Source organism: Lagenorhynchus albirostris, chromosome 13 (genome assembly GCF_949774975.1).
Source record: "Lagenorhynchus albirostris chromosome 13, mLagAlb1.1, whole genome shotgun sequence".
Classification (NCBI taxonomy): domain Eukaryota; kingdom Metazoa; phylum Chordata; class Mammalia; order Artiodactyla; family Delphinidae; genus Lagenorhynchus; species Lagenorhynchus albirostris.
Genome location: NC_083107.1, coordinates 962193 through 975846, shown reverse-complemented (window position 1 = coordinate 975846; position 13654 = coordinate 962193). Strand labels below are relative to the sequence as shown.

Genomic DNA, 13654 nt, shown 5'->3' with positions numbered 1-13654 from the left:
TGCAGTGTCCAGTTTGATCTTCCAGTTCTTTGAAATTGGATTTGTGATCCTAGCGTTGAATTCTGCCCACGAACACAGTTCCCTTTTGTGTCGTACTTTTTATCATGTGGTAGACGTCCTCACCCCCCGGGAGTCGTTCGCCACAGGGTCGTGGGAGAGAAGTGTCCCCAGTGGGGCTGCCGAGGCCCAGGACCGTGCGTGGAGCGTACATTCCTACCTGCATCTCAGACCTTCCGCTAGAAAGCTCTCCTTACACACGAAGTGCATTGTGGAGAATTTCCAGCGGGGCGAACTTGTTGCTGAGAAGGCCGTTGTGGGCCTGTTTACTCCTTCGAAGACAGTGAGGCAACGTGTCTCCTTTCTCTGGTTGCTCTTAAGAGTCTTCTCTCTTCTTCTCTGGGGCAGTTTCACTTTTATGTGAACAGGGGAAAACGTCCAACCTCTGTGTGATGAAAGGCAACAGGAAGCGCCACCCTGGCCCCTACACGAGCAGCGCGCAGGGGGCACTGCTGGGCGGGGAAGGCTGGCGCTCTGCCAGCCGTGCATGCGTTAACGCGCCTGCTCCCTGCGCGTCAGGTCCCAGCAGGTTCACAGACTGCGTGTGTCTTTCCTACTTGACGTATGACTTGTGATAAGGCAGCTTTGCTCCCCAAGGAGGTGAGTCACACAGCATTTTTCTGTGCAGAATCAGGACCTCAGCCCCCTGCCTGACAAGACTGGGCCTTGCTTCTGTGCATGTGTGCTCCCAGCTGGCCACAGCTCACAGGGCTGTGTGTTGTTGCTTAGTATGCCTTCGCGGATTGTCTGAGACAGACAGGAAATGCTACAAGTGTAAGGACAGACAGGTTTGTAGCATGAAAATGCGGTGTGAGAAGATTAACACTTGTTTTGCTCCCCACAGGTGAGGAGGAAAATGCTTCCCGTTCCTCCGGCTGGGCGTCCTATCTGCACAGCTGGTCTGGACTTCGATAGACTGATGGGAAAAGCATTATTTATTAACCAAATAGAATCCATTCGGCAAAAAAAGGTTCATGTATATGGCTGTCGTTCTTTTGTCCAGAAGCATGTGTACGTAAGTCACATCTCCATGTGTGTGTCCATACGTGTGTCTGGTGGGTTTAAAAGGCTCGGCCCGCGGTGAAGTGCAGCAGGTGGAGTGTGGGAGGGGCCGCGGCCCAGGGACCCTGGCCCTCCCGCTGCCGCCAGACCCAGGGGCCACGAGGCCACCCCACTCCCTCCTCTGGACCCTCAGGCCACGTGTGTCGGGGCCGCACTGTGAATTCTGAAGTTAAATTAGATTTCGGTCCTGTACCAGCTGGGATTTAGGCTTTTAAAATAATGTTTGAAGACCATTTATCGCAAGGTCAGACTTGCAGGTAGATTGTTATTAGTGACAAATCATGAGAGAAAATTTGTGAGTTGGAGTGTGAAGGAAAATGCTTTATCAGTAACGCTGACGTCTTATGACGGGAACGTAAAGTGAATGTGCTGCCGTTCGTTACGAGACTAAGTTAAAATGTGATACATTTCGTTATTTCCTTTCAAATGAGCTGTTCTTTTTTCTCTGAAGTGTATTACCTCAAAACCTGTTCTGGGATCGGATCAGAAGCCCTGGTCGCCACGTTCCCGCGGTGGGGGGGGGGGTGCCCGGGGCCCTGCCCAGGCTCCTGCTGTGCATCAGCTGCTTCCGCGCCAGGAGTCTGGCGGACCGGGGCCGCCTCCCCAGGTGACCATTCACCAGGGCGCCGGCTTGCAGCTCCGCGTGCTCCCGGCCCCAGCGGACAGGTTGCTGCGTGCTGCATGGGGCCCTGGGAGATCGCACAGCCCCGAGAGCAGCTCTAGGTGCGGGTCACCTGCCTGGGCGCCTCTGAATATTCCATGGAGCCCATCAAACACGTGTCCTTAACTCATAAACGTGGGAATGCTAGTTGCAGTATTTCTTTGTGGAAAAATCGCCTCACAGCGTGCTCTGGGAAGCTCTCTCAGCTTCCAGTTCATACCCCGGTCTTCAGTCTCAGCTGGTGAACTGACTTTGTACTTTGGTGACTGGGAACTTTGGTTTCCAATTTAATTTAACTGAAATTTGCTGCTGACATGTTGAGTTTGTTCTTTAAACAAAAATCTCAATGTCTGTCTTTCCTCCTGTTTTAGAAGAACAGACCTACTAGTGAATGTATTAATGAAATGCATCTATTGCAGAGCTGACTTTAAAAGTTTGAGTTTAGTTTTTTCCTTTATGAGCTGTGAATATGAGTATGCCAGCAGTGTGCGCTATAACTGTCACAGTATTTAAATAGATTTCACTGTCTCTGCAAGTCCAGGCCTCTTTGAAGTCTGTAAAAATTTGTTTTGAAATATAGTCTCTACCTATGGACATAATAACAAAATGCCATTTTGCAAGATAAAAAATGTATTACTTTGATTACAAAAGGGGTATCCTTCCCTGGTTTCAGCAATGAGAGGAAATGTACTGATTATTGTAATATTTCTATTAAACGTGTTGCACTGTTAGGCCTGCTCATCTTTTATTAGCCGAGGTCTCCTGGGCATTTTGAGTTGCTTTATGAAATGAATCTTGGGTTCCTTCTCTGCTGTCTTTACCAGTTGGGACCTCGGACCCTGGGTGCTTGGAGGAACGCAGGTCGCCCTTCGGGTCCGTGGTGCCTGCCGGATCTGACACCCACCTTCCAGCTGAAATTCAGGCCGCCTCGGCCTTTCCGTGGGCACCTCTCAAGTTCCGGCCTCTGTGGTGTGAGGCTTTCTTGTACAGCGAACTCTGCTTGTGCTCCAGTCAGCGTAAGTGGAGAATTACATTCCTTTAGGCCGAAGTGGACTACTCACTAGCAGTGCCGTGTCCTTTACCCATTAGCCAATGGTGAGTCTAAGAGTTCCCATGAAGGTACAACAACGTTGCTGTTTGGTAAGCAGAGCACACAAAGATGCTCACGTGTGGTTAAATAGGAACGTGGTGGTGGCACTCGGTGCAAGACTGTTGTGTTTTGATTTGGTGTCTGAAAATCAACTGTGGCTTCGGCATAAGCCAGGGGGACAACCTGTTACAGCTTTGCGGTGTCTTTGGGCTGATTTTCACCCATGAGTGTTAAAAAGCATTTGGTTGTTTATGTATTTGGTTATATAGAGAAGGGAATGTTTTTCACCTGCATTCAAAATGTGATTACACGGGAAAAGAATCAAGTTCTGACATTCAAGTTGTTACCGTTTAAAAAAATAGAAAGGCTCCTGTGAGTCGAACGCTGAATATGGTGAGGAAACGGGATTTCAGGTTCAGGAATGCAGGTGACCACCTGGTTTCCTTGGAGGATGGGCCCACCCCCACCCACCTCTCCAGAGTCTGCCCTCGCCCCTCCTCTCTGAGGACGGTCACCGCCCCTTCCCCACACACCCCATACAGATGCAGGGAGGCCCAGCCTTAGTCACCTGGACCAGGTGCAGGGCCCTACCCGAGCCAGACCACCTAGATTCTCTCAGGGTGAGGACTTGGGACCAAGAGTCAAGTCAGCATGTCTGTGCGCCCGGAATCGGGACGTGTAAACGCAGGGCTCCGGGTGCCCAGAAGGAGCGGGGAAAGCCCCACGCAAAGAGGCCAGCAAGCTGGCATGCAGGGTCACAGAGACCCGGGGCGAGGGTTCAGGGCCTTCGATTGACAGCATGGAGAGAGCTCGTGCTGTTAAAGTTCAAACAGAAAGGAAGCTTGAGCAGAAAGAAGCAGACACTCTAATCTAGGAAGCTCAGGATTTAATGGTCTCTGAAAATAAAAGAAGTAGAAATTTTTAAAGAAATATTGCAAGAAAGCTTTGCACAACTAAAAGAGAAGTTCACAGTAAAGGGCTGATCAGAGATCCGGTAGAGACCGTCCGGACTTCCGACGTGTCGGCTTCAGGGTTTTTGACTTGTTGATGGTGCGAAGGCAATACCTATTCAGTAGAAACCGTACTTGGAATTTTGAATTTGGCTCTTTTCCCCCAGGCTGGCGATACGTGGTCCGGCCTCTGCCGTGCTGCTGGGCAGTGGGGCCGTGGCTCCAAGTCACCTCGCGACCAGAGGGTGAACAGTCGGTACACTGACAACCATTCTGCTTTCACTTTCAGTAGAGAATTCAACAAGTTACATGAGATAGTAAACACTCTGTTATAAAACAGGCTTCGTGTTAGATGATTTTGCCCAACTGCAGGCTATCGTAAGTGTTCTGAGCACGTTTAAGGCGGGCTGGGCTACAACGCTTGTGGGGTCAGGTGTACTAAACGCATTTTCCACTTTCAGTGGGTTTAGTGGGACATAGCCCCATGGTAAGTGGAGGAAGATCTGTACATGACTGAAACAGGAATATCGATGTAAATTTTTAGGAAAAAAAGAGGCTCCTAGAAGGTTTCCAGAGAGAAAAAAAACAAGTCACATACGCAGGACACAGGAGGGAAAGGGGAGCTGCATCAGACCTCTCGACAGCAGCACTGTACACCTCAAGGCACCGGAGAAGTGCCTTCAAAATTCTGAGGAAACATGATCTCCAGCCTGGAATTCTGTAAACACAAGCTCTCAGTTAAATGGAAAGAGAAAGACATTTTCAGATCCTTAGGAACTGAGAAAAAAATTACTTCCCATGTCCTTTCTAAGGAACCTTTGAGAGAACCTGCTCCAGAGGGAGAAGAACACGTAAAACCGCAGCCGCCGAGCAGAGACTCGACGCGGGAGAGCACTGAGCCGGGTCCCCGGGGGGTGGCTGGGCAGTGGCCAAGAGGCTGAGGACGGATAAACAAGGCTCCAAACGCGGGTTCTCCTAGGAAAAAAGAAGTGGAACTAATAGATTATTTGATATAGCTAATGTGTAAAATTTTATTGAAAGATGTTGGAACTAATAAGGATCTATCGTATAGCGTAGGGAACTCTTACTCAATACTCTGTAATGGCCTGTATGGGAAAAGAATCTAAAAAAGAGTAGATATATGTGTATGTATAACTGAGTCACTTTGCTGTACAGCAGAAACTAGTGCAACATTGTAAATCATCTATACTCCAATTAAAAAAAAACAATTTTACTGAAAAAAAAGATGTTGGAAATGGAAACATGAACACTGACAACATATTTGATATTAAGGAAATATTTTTAGCTTTTTTAGTTTTGATAATGTTTATGTTTAAAAAGAATTCTTTTAAAAACATGCTGAAATATTTATTGAAGTCACATTTGATCTAAATTAATATGGGAGGAGGGAAAAGTGGGTGAGAGTGTAAATGAAAGAGGATCAACAATAAATTCATGGTTTTCCATGACAAACATGTTCATTTTATGCATTCTTTTCCCACACACCTGAAGCACACAGTTTTCTCTTTTTTACATAATTTGTACATTGTGTTTTTTAAAAATACTGAGATATAATTTACCCACCATAAAACTCACTGTGTAGAGTATACAGCTGAATGGCTTCAGTGTAGTCACAGGATTGTGAAACCATCCCCAATTTTCATCATTCCAGAAAGAAACTCCCTACCCGTTGTTAGCCTCTCCCCCACTAACCCATCCCACCCTTGGCAACCACTAATCTGCCTTCTGTCTGTAGATTTGCCTATTTGTATAATTCCTGTTACATTGCAACTAACTCATTCCTAATTTCCCAATAAAAGTAATAACCTCATGAGATTAAATGAAATGATGCAGTCAGAGGCTGACTCAGCAGTGTCTGGGACATAGGACACATACAATAAATGTTAGATGTTTTTATTTTCCACTTGCAATGTATAATTACAAACTAGTTTCAGCACACTCTTGTCACTGTCATTACCAAGAAGATTAACATTAATGTTATCCAGTGAAACCATTGTTTGTGGCTATAAATCTTTTCTGAGGGATGTACTAAATTCTAAATGCAAAAATTAAATATTTTTAAAATTAATATCAGTGACATTTAGGTCATTTCTGTTACTGCTTTCTTAATTAGCAAAAGCAGTTTAAAATGTAGTTTATCCAAGATATTGCGATTTCTGCTAGCTGTGTTTCTTGTATCTTTTTTGGTAACTTAGAAGAAAGCAAGTGTTTGGGTTTTGTTTGGCTTTTGGTCAACTTTAAATGTTATGCTGTTTCTTAACTTGTTGCTGGCTAGATACAGGGTACGCTTTCCTGGGGGGCCCTTGAGGATTGGCCATGCCTTCTCGCTCCTTTTCTTACCCCAGTAGATTACCAGAAGGCCACACTCCCTGGAGAACACTTCTGTTTTAACTTCAGTCTTTACTCTTAGTAACTTCCCCGAGGAAATGGATCTGTGCGTGAAGCCTGGTCTGCCTGGCTTCAGAGTACCTACATTATCCCGTGATGTATTTTCCAGTTGCTTTGTCTGAGCATAGGTATAAATGTGACTCACTGCACAGGGTGGGAGGGGTAGTGGTGCATTAAGTCTAGTGGCGCAAAGATGGAAGAAAACCAAAGACACCACAGACTTTCAGTGAAAGGGATTCTTTTTAAAATTAAGAAAATTTATGAACATGAAAAACAGTCAGTAAACAGACCTTGTGCCCATACTGTACCGGGTTCCAGAAAGAGTCACCCTTTGCTAAGAGCACTGCTTGGTATTCACAACTGATTTCTTTCGATATCTTGTTTGTACACAAAAGCATGATTTTTATTACTTATAACCAAAGTAGAGGCTAGAATTCAGACCTGTTCTGAGCAATGTAACAGATAGTTTATATTATTTATTTTAGCACAGTTTAAGATTATAGGATACAGTTCCCAAAGAGTGAAATACCATTTTTCACAAAGTATGGATCTGTAGTGTCTAGAACAATGTATCAGTATACCTGTTACACTAAGCATAATTAGGAACTCTCTACATTTTATGGTATAGAGTGATCTCATTGTAAGCTGAAAACTCATGTTAACCACCAGACGTTGTGCAATGTCTAATTCTTATGATTCATTCTGAGTTTCTGACTGAGATCACTTTCTCTGGCCTTCTGTGTTTCTCCTGGGACCCATAAAATACGCAGCTAACTTAATTTCATGACTGCACTGTTTCTGCTTCCTTTCCTGGAAAAGGAGGAATCATTCAGATCAGCTTTCAAACTGCCTTATATATGACGACTTTGAAATACTTTAGAATGAACTCCTTTGTTCTAGAACTTCTGTGTCTAATACAGTAGCCACTGTTCACATGTGGATATTGAAAGACTGAAATGTAGTTATTCCAGACTGAGATATACTGTAAGTATAAAATACACATGAGATTTTTTTTTTTTTTTTTTTTTTGCGGTACGCGGGCCTCTCACTGCTGTGGCCTCTCCTGTTGTGGAGCACAGGCTCCGGACGCACAGGCTCGGCGGCCATGGCTCACGGGCCCAGCCGCTCCGCGGCATGTGGGATCTTCCCGGACCAGGGCATGAACCCGTGTCCCCTGCATCGGCAGGCGGACTCTCAACCACTGCGCCACCAGGGAAGCCCCACGTGAGATTTTAAAGGCATACGAAAAATAACTTGTTTCTTTGAGAAAAGTAGTAAAATGGACACAACTCTGGCAGGATTGACCAAGAGAAGCAGAGAGATGACACAAATAACTTTATTAATAAACAGGGGACACATAATAGATAAAGTAGAATTTTAACAGATATGAGAATAATATAAATAACTATGTTAACAATTGTGAAACTTTAGAAATGAAAAAAAACAATTTCTTTAAAATTTAAATTTACTCTGTATTACTGTGTACGATGATCGTGTAGAATTTAAAAGCTTGACTAACCCTGTAACTACAATAGAAATTGAAACGGTGTTTAAAACCTTCTCAAGAAGAAAACACGAAGTCCAAGGGCATTTGCGGTCACGTCCCACCAAATTTTCAAGTAACGATTGACCCAATTTCATACAGATTTATTCAGACAATAAAAAGGAAATATTCTCCAACTTACTCTATAAGGCCAGCATAAACCCTGATACCACAGATAAGATATAATTGGAACATTGCAAGCCATTTCATAGTGAATATAGCTACAAAAATTCTAAACAAAATTTGATGAACAAATCGAATCCAACTGTGTATAGAAGAAGATAATACCTCATGACTAAGTGGGGTGGATCCTCCTTATGCAAGGGTGTTTTCATATTAGAAAATACATTAATATATCTTATTACATTTACAGACGAAAAGAGAAAAGGCATTTGATCCAATTCGACACACACTGATATAAATTCTTAGTTAAAAATAGGAAAGAGTATCCATGAAAAATGAAGAGCAAACGTCATCCTAACCGGACACTTAGAATCATTCATTTTAAAATAAGGAAAAATAGGGCTTCCCTGGTGGCGCAGTGGTTGAGGGTCCGCCTGCCGATGCAGGGGACACGGGTTCGTGCCCCTGTCCGGGAGGATCCCACATGCGACGGAGCGGCTGCACCCGTGAGCCATGGCCGCTGAGCCTGCGCGTCCGGAACGTGTGCTCCGCAACGGGAGAGGCCACAACAGTGAGAGGCCCGCGTACCACAAAAAATAAAATAAGGAAAAATAACGTGGCACTCACTAGGATTACCTTTACTTAACGTGGCACTGACATCGCTGGATAGTGAAGTAAAATAAGAGAAATTCCAGACATACAGTGGAAAAGAAGTAAAACATTATTTTTAGCTGATAAGAGGGCTTACATTAAAAACAAAAAAAACCCTGCAGATAAAGTATTAGAAAACTTAGGAGGGTTTGGCAAGTTGGCTGGCTATAAGATTAATATATTTAAAAGGTCAGTTTTGTTTTTATTATGCTATTAGCAAACAACTGAAATACTTAAAGAGAAGACACCATTGTAAATCAGAGAATACCAAATACCTAGGAATAAATACAACAAAAGATATGGAACACCCCGAGACAGAAAGTCACAAAACTTATTAGAATATATTTTTAAACAGTTAAATAAATGGAGAGATGCATCATATTCATGAGTAGAAAGACTCAAATCATAAAGATGTCAGTTCTTCCCTAATTAATCTATAAATTCAGAGCAATTTCAACCAAGATGTAATAGGATTTTTTTTTTTTTTATTTCGGCTGCGTGGCACACAGGATCTTAGTTCCCCAACCAGGGATTGAACCCATGCCCCCTGCAGTGGGAGCTCAGAGTCTTAACCAGGAATTAGTTAGACTGGACCGCCAGGGAATTTCCTGCAATAGGATTTTTTATGGGACTTGATAAAATGATTGTAAACTGTATGTATTAAGAGGAACAGGCAACAGCCAGGGCACTTCTGAAAAGCAAAACCAAGGACATGGGACTTGCCCCATCAAATATTGCAATTATACAAAACCACAGTAACTAAGGCAGTACATGGATACAGTGTGGGTACAAGACAAACTGACCAATGGACTAGAATAGTGAGCCAGGCCAGACCCACATGTACGTGCAACTCTGCTATTTCACACAACACATAAAATCAACTCAGAATGTGGTCCATATACACAATAGAATATTATTCAGCCTTAAAAAGGCAGGAAATTCCGGGGACTGCCCTGGTGGTCCAGTGGTTAAGACTCCATGCTTCCAATGCAGGGGGCATGGGTTTGATCCCCGGTCAGGGAGCTAAGATCCTACATCCATGCAGCACAGCCAAAAATTTTTTTTTACTTTTAAAAATTGAAAAAAGAAGGAATGCAATTTTGACACAGCCTACAATATGGGTGAACCTTGAGGACCTTGTGGTGAGTGCAATAAGCCAGACACACAAGGACAAATCCTGTATGATCCCACTCATTTGAGCTCCCTAGGGTTGTCAGAGACAGAGTGGGGTGGTGGGGGCCAGGGGCTGCAGGGCGGGAGTCGTTGTTGGATGGAGACAGAGTTTCCATGGGGGAAGATGAAAAGAATCAGGAGACGGACGCTGCAGATGCTGTGCAACAGTGAGAATGTACTTGACACGAGTGAACTGTACATTTGAAAATGGCTGAGATGGTAAACCTTCTGTTAAGTGTATTTTATCACAACTAAAATTTAAAAACAACCCTAGATTGATTAAGGATTAAATGTCAACAACAGAACTTTACAACTCTTAGAATATAGAGAGGGATACCATTTAAAACTTAGGGTGGAGAAGATTTCTTGAAAAAGATGCCTGAGACATTAACTATTAAAGAAAAAACTGATAAATTGGATTGTAGTAAGGTTGGGTTTTTTTGTTTGTTAGAGACACTTTAAAGAAAGTGAAAAGACAATTATAAACTGGGAGAAGATATTCACCATAAACGTAACTGATAAAAGCACAATATCATGAACAAAAAGATCTCTTTCAAATCAATGAGAAAAGCACACACACGCACACACACACACACACACACAACAAAAACTTAGGCAAAAGATGAGCAGAGTCATAAGAGATGAGTCCCATACTGCCCACAAGTACATGAGGAAATAGACAATCTCATTATTGACTGGAGAATTTTTTTTTTATAAAGGATTTTTTTTAAATTTATTTATTTTTGGCTGCGTTGGGTCTTCATTGCTGCGCGCGGGCTTTCTCTAGTTGCGGCGAGCAGGGGCTACTCTTTGTTGCAGTGTGCAGGCTTCTCACTGCGGTGGCTTCTCTTGTTGCAGAGCGCAGGCTCTAGGTGTGTGGGCTTCGGTAGTTGTGGCATGCAGGCTCAGGAGTTGTGGCATGTGGGCTCAGTAGTTGTGGCTCGCGGGCTCTAGAGCGCAGGCTCAGTAGTTGTGGCGCACGGGCTTAGCTGCTCCGCGGCATGTGGGATCTTCCCGGATCAGGGCTTGGACCCTTGTCCCCTGCATTGGCAAGCGATTCTTAACCACTGCGCCACCAGGGAAGTGCCTGATTGCGGAACTGAAATATCATTTTATCCCCATTTCATTGGCAAAAGGAAAAAGTGACACCAAGTGTCGGGGAGGATGTTTGCCTTCGAGATCTCAGTAGTTTGGAACAAACACTTTAAAAAGTGGCTTGGCCTTATCTTCTACTCACTCCAAGATAAATATTTAAGAGAGATTGCAGCATATATACAACAGTAAACATTCAGAATGTTCATAGGAGAACACTTCACAATCGTAAGCACCTAGAATAACCCCAGAGCCCAGCAACAGTGGAATTAATTAATTGTGATATATTCACACAGTGGTCAAACAAATTAACTACAGCAACATGGAACAATATCAATGAATCTTAGCAACATAATGTTAACTGATAAAAAATAAGTTCTAGGGGCTTCCCTGGTGGCACAGTGGTTGAGAATCTGCCTGCCGATGCAGGGGACACGGGTTCGAGCCCTGGTCTGGGAAGATCCCACATGCCGCGGAGCGGCTGGGCCCGTGAGCCCCAACTACTGAGCCTGTGCGTCTGGAGCCTGTGCTCTGCAACAAGAGAGGCCACGATAGTGAGAGGCCCGCGCACCGCGATGAAGAGTGGCCCGTGCTTGCCGCAACTGGAGAAAGCCCTCGCACAGAAATGAAGACCCAACACAGCCAAAAATAAATAAATAATAATTAAAAATGAATATCTGCTTCTTAAAAAAAATGCAAATTGTTAAATAAAAATTTCTAATAGATTTTACATAGTGTATTTTCTGTATAAAGTTAAACCAAACTAAAATTTTAGTTGCTTGTTTGCAGATATGTGAGTGTATGTTCAAGAATTCATATAGATTCAATAAAACTATATAAAAAGAAAAGCAAGGAGACGGTAAACAAGAAATTCAGGATGAGAGCTGCCTTGGATGGAGCGAGGGAAGAGGATGGTCCCAGTGGGTAACCATGTATTTGTGTAAATTATTATGAAGGACCTAGCCTTTCTTTAAGTGGTGTTTTCATGGGTTCTTACTACATGATTAAAAATAATCAACTGTGTAACAAAACGATGAACTGAAAGTGAGCCATTAATGAACCAAGGATGAAAGTGTGTCAGGAGCTAAGTGTTATGATCAACCAGTTCCATGTCCCTAGAGTTTAAAACTTGAAAAATACAAGCAGTGTAAAGGTAACCCGAGGAAGCTGTTATTAACATTGTGGTTCATTCTTTGCCGTGTTTTCCTCCATGAGTGATCACACACACACACCCCCATCGCCCTCCTGACCAGCCCCTCCCCGGCCGTGACACTGTGGGACGTACGTCACCAGGTGACACACGAAGCCAGACTGGCTTCTGCTGTGACTGCACCGACCTCGTGGTGGCAGATAGCCCCGAGGGGAAGGTAAGGAGCTGGTCCCTGTGTAGCTCAAAGGAGCAGTTTTAGGAACCTGTATAAAAGCCGAGCCTCCTTCACCTTTCAGCATCCTGTGCAATGTCCCCTGGCCCCGGGCTCTTCCTTATCCATGTGAAGTGGGGCGTTTTCAGGAGGCCGTAGGCTCGAGCCTTGGAGTCTTCGTCTAAGCGTCCACCCTGGTCGCAGGGAGGGGGGAGGCAAGCTGGTGTCCACCTGTAGGCTGCGTGGAGGTGGGTCTGCAGAGCTACAGTAGTGCCTGAAATAGAGGCTCGTGTGCAGGTGGTGCTTCAGCACAGGGCAGAGCAAGAGACAGGGAGACCTACAGCCAAACACCCCTCACATAATGTAACGTGTGGACATTTACAAACCACCATACATATTCTCCAACAACATAAGCAAAAGAAAGGACGTATACCAAAACTGTGAGAATGCTTCCTTACAGTTGGGAGCAGTGGGGAGGGAGGGCATGAGTGTGAAGGGGAAAAATATGAGAAAGAAATTATGAAAGAAAATTTAAGTTAAATTGAAAAACAAGAGAATGGAAAGGATGTGAGAAGGGCCTTGCATTAATTACTAACAATAGTGGAATGATTAACAAGTTTTCCCCCTAGGGTTAAAACCAATTAGGACTCTATTTTTTCATGTGCCTGTTCTTGCTTGCAAATCTGATAGTTTCATTCCCTTTACTCAGTGGTTCTCAGGGTGTGCTCCCCAGACGGCAGCCACAGCACCTACAGGGAGCTGGTTAGAAATGCAAGTCTCAGCCCCACCCAGACGCCCTGCATCAGAACCACAGGCCAGAGGCCCAGCAGGCAGGGTCTAACATGCACGCTGTGTGTTTCTGGTCCACACTCAAGTTTGGGAACCACCAGTCCATGGGACTTAGCAACAAGGAAACACTGGAGCCTGCAGAGAGCTGAGGTCAGATTAGAGAAGAAACTGGTGTGAGGACAGTGAGAGGAAACAAGTTTTATATTTTTTTTCGATTCTTTTCTATTATAGATTATTACAAGATATTGAATATAGTTCCCTGTGCTATACGGTAAATCCTTGCTGTTTATCTACTTTATATACGGTAGCATGTATCTGTTAGTCCCAGTGGCATTGGCAGTTTTTAAAAACTTCTCAGGTAATTCTAACAGCCAGGGTCGAGATCCATTGATCTATAAATAAATGGAATATACAGGGCAGCTGTTAAAAATAATGAACTAGAGATATCCGTATTGAAGTGGAAGACTGTCCAGGATATATGTTTTTTAAATATTAAGATGCAAAATAGTATATATAGTGCCATTTAAGAAAACACACACAGTTGCTAAACGTATAGAAAACATCTGGGAAAACAGACACCAGACTGTTTTCAATTACTATCTCTGCAACATGAGATCACAGGTATTCCAATATGCTGTCTCTTGATAAGTTACATGTTTATGTAATGTTTGAATTCCTGAATAGTAAACAGTA

At 43.9% G+C, this 13654-nt stretch overlaps 1 protein-coding gene across 5 annotated transcripts in view; it reads left to right on the top strand.

Moving 5' to 3' along the window:
* Positions 1 to 5857, top strand: part of GCC2 (GRIP and coiled-coil domain containing 2) — a 38076-nt gene extending 32219 nt beyond the window's left edge. The window contains exons 23-24 of one of the 5 annotated variants that reach the window (XR_009544007.1): positions 902 to 1072; positions 3988 to 5857. Coding sequence is in view for 1 of the 5 variants with exons in the window: in XM_060168632.1 (XP_060024615.1) it covers positions 902 to 972 (71 nt within the window). In the remaining 4 variants the exon portion in view is untranslated. Of the gene's footprint in view, positions 1 to 901; positions 3408 to 3987 lie in introns of those variants that run through there. The other 4 variants (XR_009544004.1, XR_009544006.1, XR_009544005.1 and 1 more) reach the window with 4 other exon arrangements.
* Positions 5858 to 13654: the final 7797 nt, after the last annotated feature.